This window comes from Bubalus bubalis, chromosome 4 (genome assembly GCF_019923935.1).
Source record: "Bubalus bubalis isolate 160015118507 breed Murrah chromosome 4, NDDB_SH_1, whole genome shotgun sequence".
NCBI lineage: Eukaryota > Metazoa > Chordata > Mammalia > Artiodactyla > Bovidae > Bubalus > Bubalus bubalis.
In genome coordinates, this window is record NC_059160.1 from 45,834,357 (window position 1) to 45,855,511 (window position 21,155).

Consider the following 21,155-nt stretch of genomic DNA (forward strand, 5'->3'; position numbering starts at 1 on the left):
TCCTTAAGCTATATCTAGAAGTAGAATTAAGATCAGGTGGCATCAACACCTAAAAAATTTCCATACCTGGAGCCACCATGCCATGCAAAGAAACTGTAGCAATTTATGTTCGCACTTATAATATATGAGGGTGTCCATCCTTTCAGACATACCCATTCTCAGTGGTCTTTATTTAAAAAAATTCAGATCTTTATAATTAAATCATTTATTTTGGTTCTGCATGTGATTACCTTGCCATGGGAGATGAGGAAGGAAAGCAAGTGTTGATGATGTTTAGCTACTCTTTTAAGAAAGCAAAAGAGCTTCTATCAACTACTCCTCCTGAGACTTGACTGAAATGATGGTAAAGGTATATATAGGTATAATACCATCTACCGATAAGAGTGCATGGTTTCCATAGTGTAGTGGTTATCATGTTCACCTAACATGCAAAAGGTCCCCGGTTCAGAATCGAGTGGAAACAGTTTCACTTGGGCTTCCCTTGTGGCTCAGTTGCTAAAGAATCCACCTGCCATATAGGAGACGTGGGTTCTATCCCTGGGTTGGGAAGATCCCCTGGAGAAGGGAACGGCTACCCACTCCAGTATTCTGGCCTGGAGAATTCCATGGACTGTGTAATCCAAGGGATCATGAAGAGTCGGACATGACTGACCAACTTTCACTTTGCTCTGCATTATTATTTGCTGTAAAACTTTACCAATGAAAACTCATATTTCATTTCATTAACCTTTGAGATATGCACATTTATCAGTATTTACAGATAAGGAAGCTGACTCACAGATGTTACCTGACTTGCCCAAGGTCAGAGGTCTTGCCCTTGGTAGACTGGATTCCACCCCACTCACTGGGCTCATCCCACTCACCATAGCCTCCCTCTTCTCCCTCTGCTGCTAAGAAAAACAAGCATGGGAGCAATAGGAGACCAGAGTCTTTCACAAATATTTGAAGACTCACTGGACGGAGAAGTGATAGCTGAGTAAAGAGAAGTACAGTAGAGGGAGAGAAACAGGGAGCGTGTTCACAGGAGAGAATGGTCTCCTGGGCAGAGCCCCAGAGAGAGCAAGATGAGAGGGAGGCCAAGGGGAGAGGAGGGGACAAGCCCACCACCCCCACGTCCCATCCCACATTCACAGCAGCCTTCACCCTGCAGCAGACTTTTAGAAAGTTACTTGAAAATGAGATGCAGGAAAAAAAATAGATGATGTGTTTGTTTAATTATGGAGGAAGGTAAAGAATACCCACGAGAGATAGATATGGGATCCAGGAGTCAGGAACATCAACCCCATGGGAACGGAATCCAAGGATCCCAGTTGGGCGCGCAGCAGACCTAGAGAGAAACCAGTCCAGAATGGGATAAGAAGTCCAGAGTCTGTGGGGACAGGGGACTCGGTATCACATGAGGCACCGTTGGAAAGAAATGGAGGAAATGCTGAAGATAAACCATGCAAGGGGTGAAAATGAAGCCAGTTAGAAACATCAGGAAAAACTAAAGCTCAGGAGAAGGGGACGACAGAGGATGAGATGGTTGGATGGCATCACCGACTCAAAGGACATGAGTTTGGGTAGGCTCTGGAAGTTGGTGATGGACAGGGAGTCCTGTCGTGCTGCAGTTCATGGGGTTGCAAAGAGTTGGACACAACTGAGCGACTGAACTGAACTGAAGTGAACTGCTGAGAAGCGTGTAAATCTATATGGTACAAGTTAGCTCTTAAAAAATGTATTAAAATATCACCAAAAAATGTAAACTCTTTTGTTTGATTAAAAAAAAATCTTAAGTAAATATATCTATGTCCAAGTCCTTTGGAGACTGTTTTAAAACTGAAGTAATATTAATATATATAATATGGTATAACTCACAGGTGTATTATAACTCACAGGTGTATTAACTCACAGGTTTATTAGTGATTCAAAAATCTTAGTTTTATTTCATTTATAGTCATTATAAAATAACCTTTATCTGGAAAAGGTCAGTTTTCATTCCAATCCCAAAGAAAGGCAATGCCAAAGAATGCTCAAACTACTGCACAATTGCACTCATCTCACACGCTAGTAAAGTAATGCTCAAAATTCACCAGGCCAGGCTTCAGCAATATGTGAACCGTGAACTTCCTGATGTTCAAGCTGGTTTTAGAAAAGGCAGAGCAACCAGAGATCAAATTGCCAACATCCACTGGATTATGGAAAAAGCAAGAGAGTTCCAGAAAAACATCTATTTCTGCTTTATTGACTATGCCAAAGCCTTTGACTGTGTGGATCACAAGAAACTGTGGAGAATTCTGAAAGAGGTGGGAATACCAGACCACCTGATCTGCCTCTTGAGAAATCTGTATGCAGGTCAGGAAGCAACAGTTAGAACTGGACATGGAACAACAGACTAGTTCCAAATAGGAAAAGGAGTATGTCAAGGCTGTATATTGTCACCCTGTTTATTTAACTTATATGTAAAGTACATAATGAGAAACGCTAGACTGAAAGAAACACGAGCTGGAATCAAAATTGCCGGGAGAAATATCAAAAACCTCAGATATGCAGATGACACCACCCTTATGGCAGAAAGTGAAGAGGAACTAAAAAGCCTATTGATGAAAGTGAAGGAGGAGAGTGAAAAATTTGGCTTAAAGCTCAACATTCAGAAAACGAAGATCATGGCATCCGGTCCCACCACTTTATGGGAAATAGATGGGGAAACAGTGTCAGACTTTATTTTTCTGGGTTCCAAAATCACTGCAGATGGTGACTGCAGCCATGAAATTAAAAGACGCTTACTCCTTGGAAGGAAAGTTATGACCAACTTAGATAGCATATTGAAAAGCAGAGACATTACTTTGCCAACAAAGGTCCGTCTAGTCAAGGCTATGGTTTTTCCTGTGGTCATGTATGGATGTGAGAGTTAGACTGTGAAGAAGGCTGAGAGCCGAAGAATTGATGCTTTTGAACTGTGGTGTTGGAGAAGACTCTTGAGAGTCCCTTGGACTGCAAGGAGATCCAACCAGTCCATTCTGAAGGAGATCAGCCCTGGGATTTCTTTGGAAGGACTGATGCTAAAGCTGAAACTCCAGTACTCTGGCCACCTCATGGGAAGAGTTGACTCTTTGGAAAAGACTCTGATGCTGGGAGGGATTGGGGGAAGGAGGAGAAGGGGACGACAGAGTATGAGATGGCTGGATGGCATCACTGACTCTGTGGACTTGAGTCTGAGTGAACTCCGGGAGTTGGTGCTGGACCGGGAGGCCTGGCGTGCTGTGATTCATGGGGTCACAAGGAGTCAGACACAACTGAGTGACTGAACTGATCTGATCTGATCTTAATAAAATAACCTTTATCTTTTAAAATGAAACAGTATTTAAATATGTGAACTAAATGTACTTGTTAATATAAAAATCAAAATACACTTCTAGAACTTGGGAGCCAAAGTACTGAAGGGAGGAGGAGGATTAATATCTCCGTTTACAAAGCTGGGAATCAAGAAATAGTAGATCCAGTCGAGAGCATAAGAAACAAAGATGTAAATAAAGTGCTTACAAGTACAAAGCTTCGTAACAGAGGATATGCAATTAGTGGAATAATGATATAAGGAGAAGAAGGGGAAAGGTATAATAGAAAGTATAAAAATAAATGAAATCCTTATTTTCCTAATAAGAAGTAAATAAATGCTATCAAATTTAAGTCAAGAAAAACCAAAATGCAATACTTACCACTTATTGGCTGTTGTGGTTGATGACTTCCCACTTTGCACCAGGAACCTTCCCAACTGCTTGGTATGAATTCACTTCCTTTTAGTTCTCACAATGATCCTATAAGAAAGGAAACTGAAGCTCAGAGAGGTGAAGCAATGTACTCAAAGCACACAGCTAGTGCTAGAGCCAGACTCCAAGTCCAGGTTCCTGTCTCCTGGGCACACATTCTCACACTATTGCAGCTCCCAATGTAGTAATATCATTGAAAGACATTTATCAACTATCTAAAGAAGAAGGTTTTCCTTGGGAAGGAATGAGAAGAACCCTCTGTACAAACTGATCTGTTCTAACCATCTGCACTTTTAGGACTGGATTGTTTTACTCTAAGACAGCAGCAGTCACTTTATAGCAGTCAGTAACCCAAAGAATGGGGCGGTTTCTAGTGCCACCACCTTAAAGATGATGGAAGAAGCTGAATTAAATGCCAACAAGAAATGTGTGCCTCCTGCTGTGACAACTGTCAGTTAGGAGACATGTTCATGTTGATGAAACGTAGTTCTCTAGAAAAGTAGGCATGAAAACAGGGTTAAACCAGAATAATGAGAGTGAACTGTGCTGTGTCTGGCAGCATCTTGCCCACCCACATGTACACCCATGGACTTCCATCCACTCAAAGGAAGGAAGACCCCTTGCAGGGGAGGTGAATTCCAGAGACTGGCATCTGGGCTCCTGCAAAGACAAGGATGCTCTTGAAGATGATCAGAGAAGTGGTCATTAGGGGGCACCCACATATACTAATAACAATAAAAGATGATTGCTATGAATGTTTCAATGAGACAGGCTGAGTTTGTGAAAGGCCATGAGTTCATAATAATATTCAAAAGAGAGGACTTTAGAAAAATGTGGCCAAAAAGAGAGAGATAAAGGTTAAAAAGAATGCTAGTGGTTATGCAGAGACGCAAGACCAAAGAGAAATGGGATCGATGCCTGGGCAGGGAGGATCCCCTGGAGAAAGAAATGCTTGCCCACTCCAGTATTCTTGCCTGGGAAATCCCATGGACAGAGGAGCTGGGAGGGCTACAGTCCATGAGGCTGCAAAGAGTTGGACACAACTGAGCTGGTATCTTTCTTTTGTTTCTATGGTGCAAAGAAGAGCAAATGTAATGGGAAGTATTTTCTTGTAATTGAATTTAATAATAAGAGGAGTCTTGAAGTCTATAGGTATTTTCCTTTGTTTGTTTACACGAATGTTTATAAAGGATTGAGAAAGAAAGAACCCCTGACATCCGGAGGCTGGCCTGGGATCACAACAGGGTGCTGCTCTTCTCCCATTGGATGTAAAGGCTCTCACAGAACTCCAGCCTCACACAGGGTCACCCTGAGAGCAGGAGCAAAGGAGATAGCAAACACCCGTCACTATGCCCCCCAACACCACGCCCCCTCCCCTGGCTGAAAAGAGGGACTGCTCCTTCTTACCAATCACACCTTCAGCCTCGCTCTACTCTCCCCTCTCCATAGATGAGGTACTGAGAGCCCGTTGGTAGTGCTGCCTCCCATTCTCTGCAGCTCCCAATCTAGAGCAGCTCCATTTCCTTAGAGCTTCCCCCAAATCCCCTCACCTAAGCTCTAAGCCTAGAATCTTTCTTTCTGTACCTTCCTCTGTGATGTTCACAGCTCTCCCTCAGGAAGAGTAACCATCAGCTTGTTTTTAGGGAGTGTGCCTTTGGTGTCAAAGGCTGGAGGCACCGTCATGTGGATGGGAGAGAATTCACAAAGGCAGGCCCTCCTTCAAGTAGATAGAGGAGGAGATCTGGCTGGTCCCCTGCCTCCCTCTCTGCCCCAAACCTGCAGGACCCCAGGAGCTTGGTCAGCCTATTGAAATCATGAAACATGAGAACAGAGTCAAGTAGAAAGAAGAGGAGGGCTCAGGCAGAAGGGCCGGCTTCTGGATAATGACAAACCACTGTAAATGCCTTGAACACTGGACTCATCCTTCCGTCTTGCCTCCCATTTTTGGCCTCTTCCTGACCCTTGTCTGGGGCCTCAGATGCATGTGGATGCTGATAATGCTTCCACTGCTGGATTCCTATCCAGGGCTTCCTCCTCTGTTAGCCTCTGATTGGCCCCTTTCTGGAAAGGCTGTTAGTGGGAGAGGGGAGGACCCTGGAGAAGCCTGTCCCTGCCCAGCTGCATGGCCAGTCATGCATCCCTTCCCTCCTCGTGGGCAGACAGATTCTCCCCAACCATCTCCCTCCTGTGCCTGCAGTCACCCTCCCTGGGAAGGGAAAGGGGCCCTAAGAAAGTCCCTGGCTGAGCACCCGGACCCTCCCGACTGCCCCAGCTCCTGTCTTCCTCACGCTCTCTGTCTCCACAGGGCCTGCTGCAGGAGACTGGCTCCACACTTGGCACAGGCTGCCCCTCCCCACGACATGTGCTTCCCCACTGGCCTCACCGCGTGACGGGTTACTTGTCCCTGGAGGCCCAGCTCCAAGCCTCCCTCTGCCACCTTCCCCCAGTTGCTCTCCAGCTCCTCTTGAAGGCCACACTTTCCTGGTCATGGTCCCTTTTTGCTCAGTTTCTCCAGGTCTGAGAACCCTCCCGCATCATCAGGGGCCCTGTCTCTTCTCTGCTGCTCCTCCTGTCCAGGGCCTCTGGGCACGCTCCGCCCTCCTGGGCACAGCCTGGCCAAAATATGAGGGGTGGGACCCCTTATGGGGACATGAAACAAGCAGCTTCTCGGTGACACAGCACAACCCCAGTTTCCCTGTTAAAATTAGAAAGGGAGGGAGGGGAGAAGGGGGAAAGAGGAAGAGAACGAGGTGGAGAGGAAACTAAAGATCCTAATCAATCAATCTTTCAAAAGGATCCAACGTACACCAGAGAGAAAAAACTGAAGGGACTGAAAGAAACTGAGCAGTGGCCACAGGCCTGGAAAAGGTCAGTTTTCATTCCAGTCAGAAAGAATGGCAATGCCAAAGAATGCTCAAACTACCACACAATTGCACTCATCTCACATGCTAGCAAAGTAATGTTCAAAATTCTCCAAGCCAGGCTTCAAAGTATGTGAACCATGAACTCCCAGATGTTCAAGCTGGATTTAGAAAAGCCTATTATACTGGTATCTGTACAGTTTGGCTTTTTATCTTAATATTGCAACACCGGGATGTATGTGGACCTTTTGCAGTGAGCCCTTCTTACTTCTTCCAGCAGGGCCACCTTCCCCACACAGGACCTCCCATCACCCACAGAGCAGAGGGCTTAGCAAACACAGGAAGCCAACGCCCTTCGACTCCACGCTTGGTGTCCTGTCCGTCTCCAGGCCGCAGTGTCCCCCAGGGCCTGGCACTGAGCCTAGCACTCAGAGGCAGAGTTTTTCGACAAACCTTGATCCCTTGTATCTGAAAAATATCCCCTTTCCTCCATCAGCCCTAGCCTAGCACCCTCGGGACAGCTTCAAGGTGGCCAGGCCATAGGAGGGGAGGCTCTGACTCCTTGTCCTCCTCCACCCCATCTGCTTCCTTTAATTTCCTAAATGGCTGAGTACCCGGAACATACTCCTTCCTTCTGGGGTCGCTGCTCATGTGTCAGGAGTCCACATCCTGAGCTGAGCCCACCTGAGCAGGTGTGGCCCTCCCTCTGCTCTGTTTAGGGTCCCTCAGCTGGGAGGAAGCCCTCAGACACACCAGCCTCCACATCCAGGCTCTGCCCCTGCTTAACCTACTGACCTCACCCTCTGAGCTTCCATTCCTTCTTCTGTCAGTTAGTGACAGTCATCCTTTTCTCAGACAGTCGTCCTGAGGGTAGGTAGATGGGATGAGCGGGTTCTTACCCTCCTGCTTACTCAGGAAACTTCCTCTGTCCAAGTGTGAACAAGATCCAGTTGTTCACATCTGTGCAGATGCAGCCGCTAGCTGTGTGTCTCTGCAATGACCACATACACCCTCTGGGCCCAGATATACTCTGGGAAACAAAAGTGAAAGTCAAAATCCTTATCCGAGTTCTCAATTCAAACAAACGTCCCACCCACCAGGCCCCACCCTGGGCTATTCCCCCTCCTGCTGACACCCTAGAGAAACAAGTCCAGTCCTGACAGTCCTTCTTGACACAGTCCACCCTGCCTCGGGCTCCTTGAAGGAAGACCTGCCACCAACACAGCATGAGTCCCTTGGCAAATCACTTGTCCATATTTCCATCTTCTCACCCGCCAAACCCACACTCACCAGCCGGCCTGCCTCGTTCACCTTTGTGCCACCAGCACGTGGTCCTGTCCAGAACACACCAGTTGCTCAGCGCGTACTGGTCACACTCTGCTGTGGAGGGCCACGCTCATGTGGCTCTCAGGATTTGCTCACACAGGTTCTTCTGCCAGGGACACCTGCTGCACCCAACTGGGAGAAATCTTTCTGCAAAACCCGAATCTGAGAAGCCTCCTCTGAGAAGTCCTCCATGACCTCGCCTGCAGAGCCCACTGTTTCCTGCTCTGTGCCCACGGTACCTGGAAGAGGGGCCACAGGTCATCCCTCAGCCATCTAAGCCCCTCCTCCACCCCACATGTTCAGATCCCTCTGGACTTAGCCCTGCTGGCAGGGACAGAATCACGCCTTTAGTCCTGAGGGCCCACAGGAGGGGCCCAGCCTTGGTGGTCACTGCCATAAGGTGGATGCAGAAGTTCGTGGGAAGGGCTGAGAGCACGCTGCCCTTTGCTACCTCGGTTTATCTCCACCTGACCACAGATTTTTTTCTCTCCAAATGGAAGACTTTTATCAGAAAACCAGTGTCCTGGCGACTCAGAGACGGCTGCAACAGAGAGCTGGCCCTGCCTCCGTTGGGATTCTGAGCAAAGAGCCTCTGTGGACGGGGCTGAGCGTGTGGCAGGCACTGTGCTCACACCATCCACGCCTTTCCTGTTGAATCTCACATCAGCTCTAGGAGTGCTGGCTCCGTTTCACAGATGAAGAAATGGAGGTCAAGTTCCCACAATCTGAGAGTCCTGCAGCTGGACTGTTGGTGAACTTCTCGGTTTGCCTCAAGCAGAAGTGGACCTGGATGCCCCACGAAGGCCCGCCTGCCCTTCCCTCAGGGCTGCTTCACCCCTGGAAATGTCCCTGGCCCATCATGGTCCCCTCCCTCCAGGTTTGAGGGAGGGACAGGAGATTACTCCATGAGGATAGCCAACCATAGTTTGGCCTTAACACAACTGTTATGTATCTGTTGCATTTTGCAGGTAAAGGAGTTAAGAGGATGGGAGAGGTGGGGTGCTCTTCCAGGAACTCAGAGACTTGTGTTTGGTGGGAGAATGTCAGCAGCTCACATCCTGCAAACATCCATTTGACACCCTGTTCCCAGAGTTCAGGGCTCAGGCCAAGACAGAAGCCCCAGACCCCAGATAGAGAGGAGTCAAGGGGCAAACAGGCCGCTGCTCTGCCCACTGACCCGGACAATTCCGCTCCTGAGCTTACTGGAGCTGCCGGGACTCAAGGATGCCTCCTTTCCAGACCTTGGGGTCCTCTGGGGACAGCTGGCTTTGGGTGTCACCCCTACAGAAGGGATACAGGGAGGAACAGTGGGAGTCAGGAGCTTTCCTGGAGGGAAAATCCAGCACAGTCATCCCTCCCGCCTGCTTCCTTTAAACCTCAGGCAGAAATTGAGGGGCAGGGAAAGCCATGTGGGCCTCCCCAGGGGAAAACTGCCAGCATGAGGGTGCCCAGGCCCCACTTCCTAAGTGCCCTCCACCACAGGATAGTTAGGGACCCCAAGCAGGATCAGGCTGGGTGGGCTGGGTGTCCTGGGACTCACCTCCTGGCCAGGTAGCCCCTGCAGCAGGCCTGGAAGCCAATGATGACATCCGTGATCTTCAGGTCCCGGTCCTCCTCCAGGTGGGCCAGCACGCCGGCCCGGAAGAGGACCTTGCTCTGGCCCATGCGGTATAGGTTGCTCTCGAGCTCCAGGGCTTCGATCCAGAGTAGGAGAGCCTGCTGCTAACCATGGGGCACCCCATCCACCATAGAGCCCTGGAGCAAGGTCAAGGCCAAGGCCAGGGAAGGGGCCTGGAGCCTAGGTTTCCCTGCTGCTCTGTGGGCAGTCTCCTCCTGGTTCAGGGAGAGTGGGGCTGAGGGGATGCAGGAGGGGGCAGGTGGGGGATAGCACGGGACAGGTAGAAATACAGAACCTCAGCCCTGTAGGGACCTACCCCTGGAGTCTGTGCCCACATGCATTTCTAACAAAGGTGGCAGTAGATAGTGGGGCTCAGGAGGCATTACCTTAGGTAACTAGGGAAACAATGTCCTTGTTTGTTTATTTGACTGCCCTGGGTCTTCACTGCTGTGGGGACAGGGGCTGCTTTCTCTAGTTGCAGCGAGTGCGCTACTCTTCGTCGAATATCGGGCTTCTCATTGCAGTGGCTTCTCTTTTTGCAGAGCACGGACTCTAGGGAGTGGGCTCAGTGGTTGCGGTGCACAGGTTTAGTTGCTCCCAGCATGTCGGATCTTCCCGGACCAGGGATCAAACCCGTGTCCCCTGCATTGGCACGCAGCTTCTTTACCACTGGACCACCAGGGAAGTCCCAAAAGTTTCTTTCGAAAAACGTACTGTAAAGTGAAGACTGGCTTCAACGTCCTTCAGAAGCACAAGAGCTAAGAGGGGTGGCTGAGCAGTGTGGGGCCTGTGCAGGGTGACGGGCAACATCACAGGTGGCTTGAGAGCCTCACTGGGACAGTGCAAGGTGCTCCTCACCAACTGTCCTTGTGGCAGAGGCTGGGTCCAGGCCAGCTCCACAGGCATCTGAGCGTAACCAGTTGTTAGATATTCTCTGTCAGCAGCACAACTTCCTGAGGATAACCGGTGGATTCTAAGTATGGACCTCTGCAGATTCAAGACACCCCTGTTCTCTTCAGTCTAAGCCCCGGGAACAAGGCAGCTGGAGGCTGTGTGCCGCTTGGTATGAGGGCAGCTCTGTGAACTTCAAGGCATTTGTGAGAACTAGGAGCAGCAGCTTAAAACCAGCAAACTCAGGGCCAAGTGAGGAGCTAGAAGCCTCCAAAACAGGCCCTGCCAGAAGGGACTCAGGTCCTGGGTGGCAGGACAGACCTGTGCCCATCTCTCCCCACATTGGGAAGCACAGCAAGTGGCAACAGACAGCTCTGTGGCTTGGGCTCCAAGGAGGTGGGTCCACCATCCTGGGCCCAGGATGAGCTGTGTTACAGAAACACCACATGCTTGCTTCACTTCCTCCTGAAACAGGACACCCTGCATCCTCCTGACCAATCAGCTCAACATGGATCCAGGGAAGAGGCTCCAGGCACCCGGAGGCCCCACCCAGGATGGCCCTTCCCAGGTGGGGGCTGTGGCCACACTCCTGGACCCTGGGCCCAGCTCCCTCCTGTTCTCCGTTGGGGTGACAATCACGTGCTCTCAGAGGGACAGTGAGGTCTTGATAGGGACCCAGGTGACAGTGCTGACACAGCGGTGGCCCAGCCCAGGCTCCACAGGGGAGAATTTCCCCGCAGGAAAGAGGGACTGGAAGTGGGATCCCAGTGAAGATTGGTTTCAGGGAGCAGTGCTCCTGGAGGTCCTGGGGTCTACTGCACGTCCCTGTTGCTGCACATGTATAACATACATGCGGAGTACTGGGAAAGGAGCCCACAGAGCAGGACAAGCACTGGCATCATGTTGGGGCCCTTCACCCCTGACATCCCTGCAACACACAGCTGGGGGAGGTGATTCGTGTTTGTCTCCAGCTGGGGAAGTGGCCGGTGCACTTATTGTTGTGTGTGGGATGTTGGACCCAGAACAGGGTGAGGAGAGTCATATCCATTGGTCTGAGAAGAGGGCACGTGTGCATCCAGGGAGCACTCAATCTGGAGTCTCTCTTCCTGAGACTCTCCCCCCAGGGTTCAGGTCCCTGTTAACCATTCATCTTCATTATTCTTCAGCCTGACCTATTGGTCCAAGAATATAGTCCTCAGACCCAAGCTCCTCTGTCTCCTGGGAACCTGACACTGAGATTCCAGGGCCTTGGACCTAAGCTCCCTGCTGGAAGGGGCCTCTGGGGACAGACTGTGAGCTCCTGCAGGGGGACCTGCCCTACTTTCTGTCCTTCCTGAACTGTGCAGGTTTGGGGGCTTCTTTCCATTCTCTGACCTGGCCTGCATCTGTCCACCGCATGCTCTTCTGGGCTCACTTAGCCAACTCAGTTTCTGTATTCAGAACCACAGGGATCTCAGCTGACACTGGGGTAACTGTGGAATTGCATCATCTGCACATGGAGCTGAATGGGGTCCAGCTCTAAGGGTTCAGAGGGACGGGGGATGGAAACTGAATGGTTCTGTATCCAGTGCCTAGAACCCTGCCCAAGAGAAGTCTGGGCAGGATTTGAATTCCCCAGGAACTTACAAAGAATTAAAGAGGAATAAAACTCATGATTGGGGATCAGAAAGATGCTGGCCGTGACTGCTGACATCTTCAGGAAGGAATGGAAGGGCTGATTGAAGCCTCAGGGAAACACGGGCTGAGAGGGAGTCAGAGGCACTGAGGAAAGTCTTCGGAGGGAGGTTTGGACAAAAGTGGGGAGAGGGCCCTGCAGCATGTTGGGAGGGACTTAGGAGACGTCCTGGGATCATTTCCAGGTCCCGTGTCTCTGGCCCCTGCCTTGGGCTCCAGGTGTGGGAGCCAGTTAGGTGCTCACATGCTCCGACAAGGAAACTCAGAGAGTCAGTGCCCTGTGGAGCAGGCCCATGGGGGCAAGAGCCACACCAGGATGCTCCCCTCTACTTCTGGGAGAGGAGGAGCCTGAGGCACCCCATGAAGGCTCCTCAGAAGGTCCAGGCAGGTGCAATCCCAGATGGGTGACCAAGTCAGAACATGGCCTTGGATGGACTTTCCCTCCATGCCTGCTCCATCCCCCAGCCCCTCAGTCCTGCTCCTGGAGATCGAGTGAGCCTGGCCTCCAGCTCTGCCCTCAGGGGACCCCAGCTCCAGCACACTGCTTTGGTCTGCAATTAGGCTTCAGCATCTGTGCTCAGAGTCACAGGTAGCCGTGGAGGAGGTGAAAGCAGTTGTGTTAAGGTCGATATTCTTATGGGTCATTCTAGCCTGTGCGGGGAATAGATGAGTGGGGCAGGGCAGTGCCCTAAGGTAAACACAGGAAGGCAGTTCTGGAAGCTCCTGCAGGAGTCCTACTGATGCGTGAAGGCAGCCTGGGTGAGGTGTGTGCTGTCTCTCTCTCCCCTCTGTTTACGGCTGACCCTCTCTCACACCTGCACACAAGCCCTCCGCTCTCAATCACCCTTGGGTGTCCATTCTGGTCCCTGGGGCTGGACGAGGAGCATCCCAGTGCTCAGCCCAAGTCAGATGATATGGGCTCCCCCGGGCATCCCACGAAGCCTGCAGGACTCCAGGATCTTAGGGAAATGATTGGATGGGAGCCCAGCAGGCAGACAGGAGGAGCCATGGAGCACATGCTCCCTGAGACCCTGGAGAGAGGCTCCCGGGGAAGGAGGTCAGGCATCTGGAGCCCAGCTGAGCCCCTCAGTCAATGCAAGGAAGCCTCAGTGAATCAGCTCGTATTTATTGAACCAGAGTCTAGAGAACACAAGGTGGAGAGAACCAGAACCACCTGAAATATCGTATCCAGCCTCACCCCCAGCTGAAGAAGAAACTGAGGGTCAGAGAGTCATGTCTGTTGGCCCCAGGCTGTTTCATCTCCTGACACACCGAAAGTTCCTTGACCTGTTTCTACCTCCTTGTTTCATCCTTCTTTCTTTCTTTCTTTTAATCAACCTCTGTTCCTCCTCTGCATTTGGATTTTCATGAAACGTCACTGGTGTCTCGGTGCACTCTGGCCCCAAAGAGCTCCTGGCAGCGTGTCAGGTGTTCCATCCACTGTGCTGTCACACCGCTGCTGCCACAGCCTCACCACCACTGTCGTCAAGAAGCCACTGCCTGAAGGTCTACACAGACCATTCTTCATGCAGACGTCCAGATGGCCAGCGGGTACGTGAAAACACACTCAACGTCACTAGTTATTAGAGAAATGCAATCAAACTACAATAAGTTATCTCCCCTACAGCGATCACAGGGCCATCCCCTACATCTACAATGCTCGGAGGCTGTGGAGAAAAGGGAACCCTCCTACACTGTTGGCGGGAATGTAAATTGGCCTGCCTACTGTACTAGCATAGGAACAGTATTCAATACTTTGTAATAAACTGTAATGGAAATGAACAAAAAAGAATATAGACATATACATACTCAGATGCTCTGTCATGTCTGACTCTGCAACACCGTGGACTGTAACACGCCAGGCTCCACTGTCTATGGGATTTCCCAGACAAGAATATTGGAGTGGGGTATCATTTCCTCCTCCAGGAAATCTTCTATACCCAGGAATCAAACCTGTGTCTCTTGCTTAGCAGACATATTCTTTACCACCTGGGAAACCCAGATAAATAAATCGATATCTGTATAACTGAATCACTTTGCTGTATATCTGAAATTAACAGAATGTTGTGAATCAATTATCCTTCAATAAAACAAACAAACAAAAGAAGTCACTGCCCTAGTAAGACACAGATGACCAGTATATATACAGCTGCAAGCAGTAATCCCTTAGAAGAAATGGAGTAGCCATCATGGTCAACAAAAGAGTCCAAAATGCAGTACTTGGATGCAATCTCAAGAACGACAGAATGATCTCTGTTCATTTCCAAGGTAAACCATTCAATATCAGGGTAATCCTAGTCTATGCTCCAACCAGTAATGCTGAAGAAGGTGAAGTGGAACAGTTTTATGAAGACCTACAAGACCTTTTAGAACTAACACCCAAAAAAGATGTCCTTTTCATCATAGGGGACTGGAATGCAAAAGTAGGAAGTCAAGAAACACCTGAAGTAACAGTCAAATCTGGCCTTGGAATATGGAATGAAGCAGGACAAAGACTAATAGAGTTCTGCCAAGAAAATGCACTGGTCATAGCAAACACCCTCTTCCAACAACACAAGAGAAGACTCTACACATGGACATCACCAGATGGTCAACACCGAAATCAGATTGATTATATTCTTTGCAGCCAAACATGGAGAAGCTCTATACAGTCAACAAAAACAAGACCAGGGGCTGACTGTGGCTCAGATCATGAACTCCTTATTGCCAAATTCAGACTGAAATTGAAGAAAGTAGGGAAAACCACCAAACCATTCAAATATGACCTAAGTCAAATCCCTTATGATTATACAGTGGAAGTGAAAAATAGATTTAAGGGACAAGATCTGATAGAGTGCCTGATGAACTATGGTCGGAGGTTCATGAAAAAGACCATCCCCATGGAAAAGAAATGCAAAAAAACCAAAATGTCTGTCTGAGGAGGCCTTACAAAGAGCTGTGAAAAGAAGAGAAGTGAAAAGCAAAGGAGAAAAGGAAAGATATAAGCATCTGAATGCAGAGTTCCAAAGAATAGCAAGAAGAGATAAGAAAGCCTTCCTCAGCGATCAATGCAAAGAAATACAGGAAAACAACAGAATGGGAAAGACTAGAGATCTCTTCAAGAAAATTAGAGATACCAAGGGAACATTTCATGCGAAGATGGGCTGATAAAGGACAGATGGTATGAAACTAACAGAAGAAGAAGATATTAAGAAGAGGAGGCAGGAATGCACAGAAGAACTATACAAAAAAGATCTTCATGACGAAGATAATCACAATGGTGTGATCACTCACCTAGAGCCAGACATCCTGGAATGTGAAGTCAAGTGGGCCTTAAAAATCATCTCTACGAACAAAGCAAGTGGAGGTGATGGAATTCCAGTTGAGCTATTTCAAATCCTGAAAGATGATGCTGTGAAAGTGCTGCACTCAATGTGCCAGCACATTTGGAAAACTCAGCAGTGGTCACAGGACTGGAAAAGGTCAGTTTTCATTCCAATCCCAAAGAAAGGCAATGCCAAAGAATGCTCAAACCACCCGCACAATTGCACTCATCTCACATGCTGGTAAACTAATGCTCAAAATTCTCCAAGCTAGGCTTCAGCAATATGTGAACCGTGAACTTCCACATGATCAAGCTGGTTTTAGAAAAGGCAGAGGAACCAGAGATCAAATTGCCAACATCCACTGCATCATGGAAAAAGCAAGAGAGTTCCAGAAAAACATCTATTTCTGCTTTATTGACTATGCCAAAGCCTTTGACTGTGTGGATCACAAGAAACTGTGGAGAATTCTGAAAGAGATGGGAATACCAGACCACCTGATCTGCCTCTTGAGAAACCTATATGCAGGTCAGGAAGCAACAGTTAGAACTGGACATGGAACAACAGACTGGTTCGAAATAGGAAAAGGAGTACGTCAAGGCTGTATATTGTCACCCTGCTTATTTAACTTATATGCAGAGTACATCATGAGAAACGCTGGACTGGAAGAGGCACTAGCCGGAGTCAAGATGGCTGCGAGAAATATCAAAAACCTCAGATATGCAGATGACACCACCCTTATGGCAGAAAGTGAAGAGGAACTAAAAAGCCTATTGATGAAAGTGAAAGAGTAGAGTGAAAAAGTTGGCTTAAAGCTCAACATTCAGAAAATGAAGATCATGACATCTGGTCCCATCATTTCATGGGAAATAAATGGGCAAACAGTGTCAGACTTTATATTTTGGGGCTCCAAAATCACTGCAGATGATGACTGCAGCCATGAAATTAAAAGACACTTACTCCTTGGAAGGAAAGTTATGACCAACCTAGATAGCATATTGAAAAGCAGAGACATTACTTTGCCAGCAAAGGTCCATCCAGTCAAAGCTATGGTTTTTCCAGTGGTCATATATGGATGTGAGACTTGGACTGTGAAGAAAGCTGAGCACTGAAGATTTGATGTTTTTGAAGTGTGGTGTTGGAGAAGACTCTTGAGAGTCCCTTGGACTGCAAGGAGATCCAACCAGTCCTTTCTGAAGGAGATCAGCCCTGGGATTTCTTTGGAAGGAATGATGCTAAAGCTGAAACTCCAGTACTTTGGACAACTCATGCAAAGAGTTGACTCATTGGAAAAGACTCTGATGCTGGGAGGGATTGGGGGCAGGAAAAGAAGGGGTGACAGAGGATGAGATAGCTGGATGGCATTACTGACTCAATGGACATGAGTCTGAGTGAACTCCAGGAGTTGGTGCTGGACAAGGAGGCTTGGCGTGCTGCAATCCATGGGGTCGCAAAGAGTCAGACACGACTGACCAACTGAACTGAACTGAGCTGAAGTAAGACAAATCAGCTAGAGCCAAAGGTGAGTTGATGTTGGAGGAGAGGTCTATAGACCAACACCAGGGGAAGACTCTTCTTGCTGGGACATCACAGCCTGTGGACGGCTATAGAGGAGCCCCTGCTACTTCTGGATCCCAACAATCCTAACTGACGTTCTCCCATTTCCAACCCGTTCGTATACCTGGCCTCTCATTGCTAGTTCCCCTGCCTCTCCCTTTATTCTGCTTCCAGTGTCATCTTTAGTCCAAAGTAAGTGGTTTCTGATGGGAGGGGAGTTTTGGGGAGAATGGGTACGTGTATATGAATGGCTGAGTCCCTTTGGTATTCCCCTGAAACTATCACAACATTGTTAATCGGCTATACTCCAATACAAAATAAAACGTTCTTAGTATGAAAAAAAGTGGTTTCTCCCTGCCTCTCATTCTCTGGTTCCCCCTCCTCTCTTAATCCGGCCTCCAGGCCCCTTCCTTCTATCCCTCATCTTTCACCTACATCCATCCCTTCCTTGCTTTGCTCAACCACAGAAATGCCGAAAACCTAACACCCAGCTTCATTAATGTGCTCTCCCTCTCTTTCCTTCGAACAAGGTACCTCTGCACTTTAGCCCCTCACATGTCCCTGGACCCCGCACTGCTCTGGGGGTGGTTAAATCAGGTCCTCCTGCAGACTCTCATAGATCTGGGTGAGCTCCTCCAACTTCCTCTCCAGCTCCCATGCCCACTGCCTCAGGCTTTCGGCTGCTTCTGTCTTTGCACCATCGTGCAAGTGCATTGACGCCTTCACCAGGAAGCCCACATCCACCAGAAGGAACAGCCCTGCAGTGGCCAAACCTGCAATCTGGGCTCTTTTGCTAATTGTTAAAGCTGTGGCTTTGAAACCTGCCTCTATATGCTGGATGGCTGGGCCTGAGATTCTCCCAGGGCTCATGTAGATGCTTGCATTGGCCGCAGAGCCAGGGTTGGCACTGCCTGTCTCCATGGCATGGATGTGCATTTCAATGCACTGTACAGCTTTTGTGACTTTCTCTGTTGTGGGGATGCTCTTGAGTACCTCTAGGAGAACCTTCCATCTCTTGATGAGAGTTGACATCATGCGACTGGCTTCGGTTTCTGCTGATGACCTCTTCACACGTTCGATGATACTGGTGGACACACTGGTCACACCAGCTGCTGCTCCCAGCCCTATCCCAGTGGCCAAGGGCACCACACTGGCCCCCATTGTCACGGGTGCCAGAGCCAGGCCAACGATGGTCAGAATACCGGACACAGCACCGGTGCTGTGGGCCATCACGTTGGAGATGGTGCATCCCTTATGGACCTTCTCAGCCTTGTCTGCGAGCTCATGGAACTTGCCTATGAACTCCTCCAGCTGCTGTTTCACCCGAGGAAACTTATTCAGAAACCTCCTCCTGTCCAGCTGCTCTTTGGGGAGTCTTTCTTGGTCTTCCTCAACCAAGACTCATTTCAATTCGTTCAGATATTTGTGTATTTCATCTGCGTCTTCCCTGTAATGATGAAGGTCAAGGGATTAGAAAGGCAGTTTGCTTGTCTGTAAATTGGCTCCATAATATCTATTCTGCATAAATACAGATATGTTACTATAAATCATTAGAAAAGAATTTTATAAACGTAAAATTTTCTCTTTCAACCTTAAACACGTTTCACACTTTATAGATACTCCATTTTTAAATAGCTAAACTTAGATAAGTAAACGAGGTCACCTTAGGATACTGGCAACTTAAGAGAGGTATTGAGAGAATTCCCAGGTGGTCCGGAGGTTTCAACTCTGCACTCCCACTGCTGGCCTTGACTCAATCCCTGGTTGGGGAATGAGGATCCCATAGGCCCTATGGCTCAGCCAAAGAAAAGGTATGTGTAAAGATGTCTCACAGGTGGGTCAACACCACCACTTTGAAAGAGTTTTTGGAGTGGGAACTCCACAGATAAACAAAGACATGTAGGACTGGAGGAGAAAACCTTCATTCAAAGGCCTCAGTGTGTAGTGAGAAGTCTCCTTGCCCTTTGCCCTTGGCTACTGGGAAGTGGTCCCTAAGCCCCTAGAATTCTGGCTGATAGGAGTGCCCTTGCCTGCCTGGCCTTTGGTCACTGGTCAGTCTGATAAGGTGATGAGTGACCCAAGGTCTCTGGGTCCCATGGTATCAGTTCTGCCATCTGGTAGAGCTGGACACTGGGGCATGAGTCTGACTTCCAGGAGGGGCTGGAGATGACAGATCAGGGTAATTGGCTTTTAAGCAAGGTGAGTGTCCCTGATGAGCAGTACTCCATGCATCTTATCACACAGCGAATCCACTTCAGTAATGTGTCCTGAGGACAATGGAAGCTTTGTATGTGAAACCTGCCCAGTCTCTATCCTGTGGCTGGTGGGAACTTTTAAATGCTACTATTAATTGAGTACTTACTCTGTGTCAGTCATTATGGGAAGCACTTTACATGCATGATCTCAGTGTCCTCACAGTAAAAATGAAAAGATGAAGAAACTAAAGCAGAGAGTAGTCCAGTAACTTGTCCAAGGTCACATAACCTGCGCCTTCCTTGCAGGTTTCATCTCTTCTCAACCCACGATCATTCACTGTCAGCAAATGACATGGAGGAAACATTCCTGATGGGATCTTGAGAAGGAACACCTCTGGCCCCAACAGTAGGGTCCTGCCTGGAGGAGGCGTTACTCCAGGAGGAAGCTAGCCTGGTGCTGGGGGACGTGGGTGACCTTCCTGGTGGACCTGTGCTGGTTACCTGGACAAACTGGCCTCAGCCTTAATTCTCTCCAGGAATTCATTCAACAGGAGTAGCAGTTCCTCTCTGCTCAGTATGTCCCAGAGACATTCAATGACCTCCTCAAAAAGATCTCAATATGTAGATGAAAGAAAAGGGAATAAGATTAGAAGAATTAGTGGTGGGAAATAAATGTTATTGAGTATAAAATAGTTAAAACTCATCTTTCTGAGCAGCAGTCACCTGGGGTGCTCTTGGTGAGGTCACCTAGAGTTATGGATGGACTGTCCCTCCTCCACCCCCAATTTGTGTTGAAGAGTTAACCCCCTGGTGACCTTTCTGAAGATAGGGCTTGTAAGGAGGTTAGGTGAAATGAGGTCCTACGTGGGATTCCCAGGTAAATTGAGGGCATAGGTGGGATTCCCAGGGAGTTCTAGTAGTAAAGAACCTGCCCGCCAATGCGGGAGATGTAAGAGAGGCAGGTTTGATCCCTGAGTCAGGAAGATCCCTTGAAGGAGGGCATGGCAAGCCACTCCAATATTCTTGTTTGGAGAATCCCACGGATAGAGGAGGCTGGCAGGCTGCAGTCCATGCGGTTGCAAAGAGTTGGACATGACTGAGCAACTGAACACACATATACAAAGAGAAGAGAGAGCAAGTGTGATTTGTTAGTTGCCCCTTCCAGAATAGATGGGCAGTGCCCTGTAAATGAATGCTTTCATGTTTGGGTAGTGAGACAATTGAATACTCACGTTAAATGGGATAAAGAATGTAATGACTACAAAGAGCCTCAGATCACTACAGGGTAAGACTACTCCTCAATGACTTATCAAAATCCCTGAGTGATTTCAGAGATCTGGAGGTTATGGAATTGTAGGTAAGATATTGGTGGCCCAGGCTATATATGTGTGTATGGGCTGGGACTTGATATCAAATGTGTTTCTTCGTAAATCCACACAAAGAGGCATTATCCTTATCTCACAGAAGAGGCAAGTGAAACTCAGACAGGACAATGGGCAGCCCAAGGCCACAGAGCTGAAAGCTCTGAGGTTCAATCCAAGGTCAAGTGTCAGACATTTCTTGGACAAGACTTTGATTCCTCCTTCCATTTAAAGCTCTTGTGATTTGCTCATTCTACTCTATAGCACACAGTGGGGATTCTTTGCAACTCATTTTTGGTGGTGAGCATGCAATAGCGTATATAGAAGTAGAAATATAATGTTGTACACATGAAACTTAGAAAACATTACAAACTCATGTTACCTAATTTTTAAAAAGACTTTAGGACCCCATGCCATTGAGTAAAACTACCATGTGAGAGGACTCCTGCTTCTGACCACAGACTCTAGGATGGGCAGGGGAGGGGATCCACCAGGTGGAGGAGGGATGGAGCCAGATGTGATCCTCATCACCCCTCCCCTCCAGGTGGGAGGTGGCAAAGGCCAGACTGGGGTTCAGAGCAGGGTCCACTGACCCTTGCAGAGGCTGGGCTGGTGGCTGGGAAG

The 21,155-nt window shown here is 48.6% G+C and overlaps 2 protein-coding genes across 10 annotated transcripts in view; both read right to left on the minus strand.

The window, feature by feature from the left end:
• LOC123333224 (apolipoprotein L2-like) overlaps positions 1 to 21,155 on the minus strand; it is a 59,958-nt gene that overhangs the window by 28,517 nt on the left and 10,286 nt on the right. For 2 of the 9 annotated variants that reach the window (XM_045165368.1, XM_045165370.1), the window contains exon 1: positions 7,507 to 7,635. The exons of 1 other annotated variant lie outside the window; for it this stretch is intronic. The gene's annotated coding sequence lies outside the window, so the exon portion shown is untranslated. Of the gene's footprint in view, positions 1 to 3,695; positions 3,939 to 5,330; positions 6,647 to 7,506; positions 7,643 to 21,155 lie in introns of those variants that run through there. 6 more of the 9 variants (XM_045165366.1, XM_045165358.1, XM_045165359.1 and 3 more) reach the window with 5 other exon arrangements.
• Positions 16,869 to 18,415, minus strand: LOC123465675 (apolipoprotein L3-like). Its single transcript, XM_045165374.1, has one exon. The coding sequence runs from the start codon at positions 18,203 to 18,205 to the stop codon at positions 17,564 to 17,566; it is 642 nt and encodes a 213-aa protein (XP_045021309.1). The 5' UTR covers positions 18,206 to 18,415; the 3' UTR covers positions 16,869 to 17,563.

Bases quoted from the DNA above. Each gene is read 5' to 3' on its own strand.
- LOC123465675 (XM_045165374.1), bottom strand. From the start codon at position 18,205: ATGGCCCACAGCACCGGTGCTGTGTCCGGTATTCTGACCATCGTTGGC.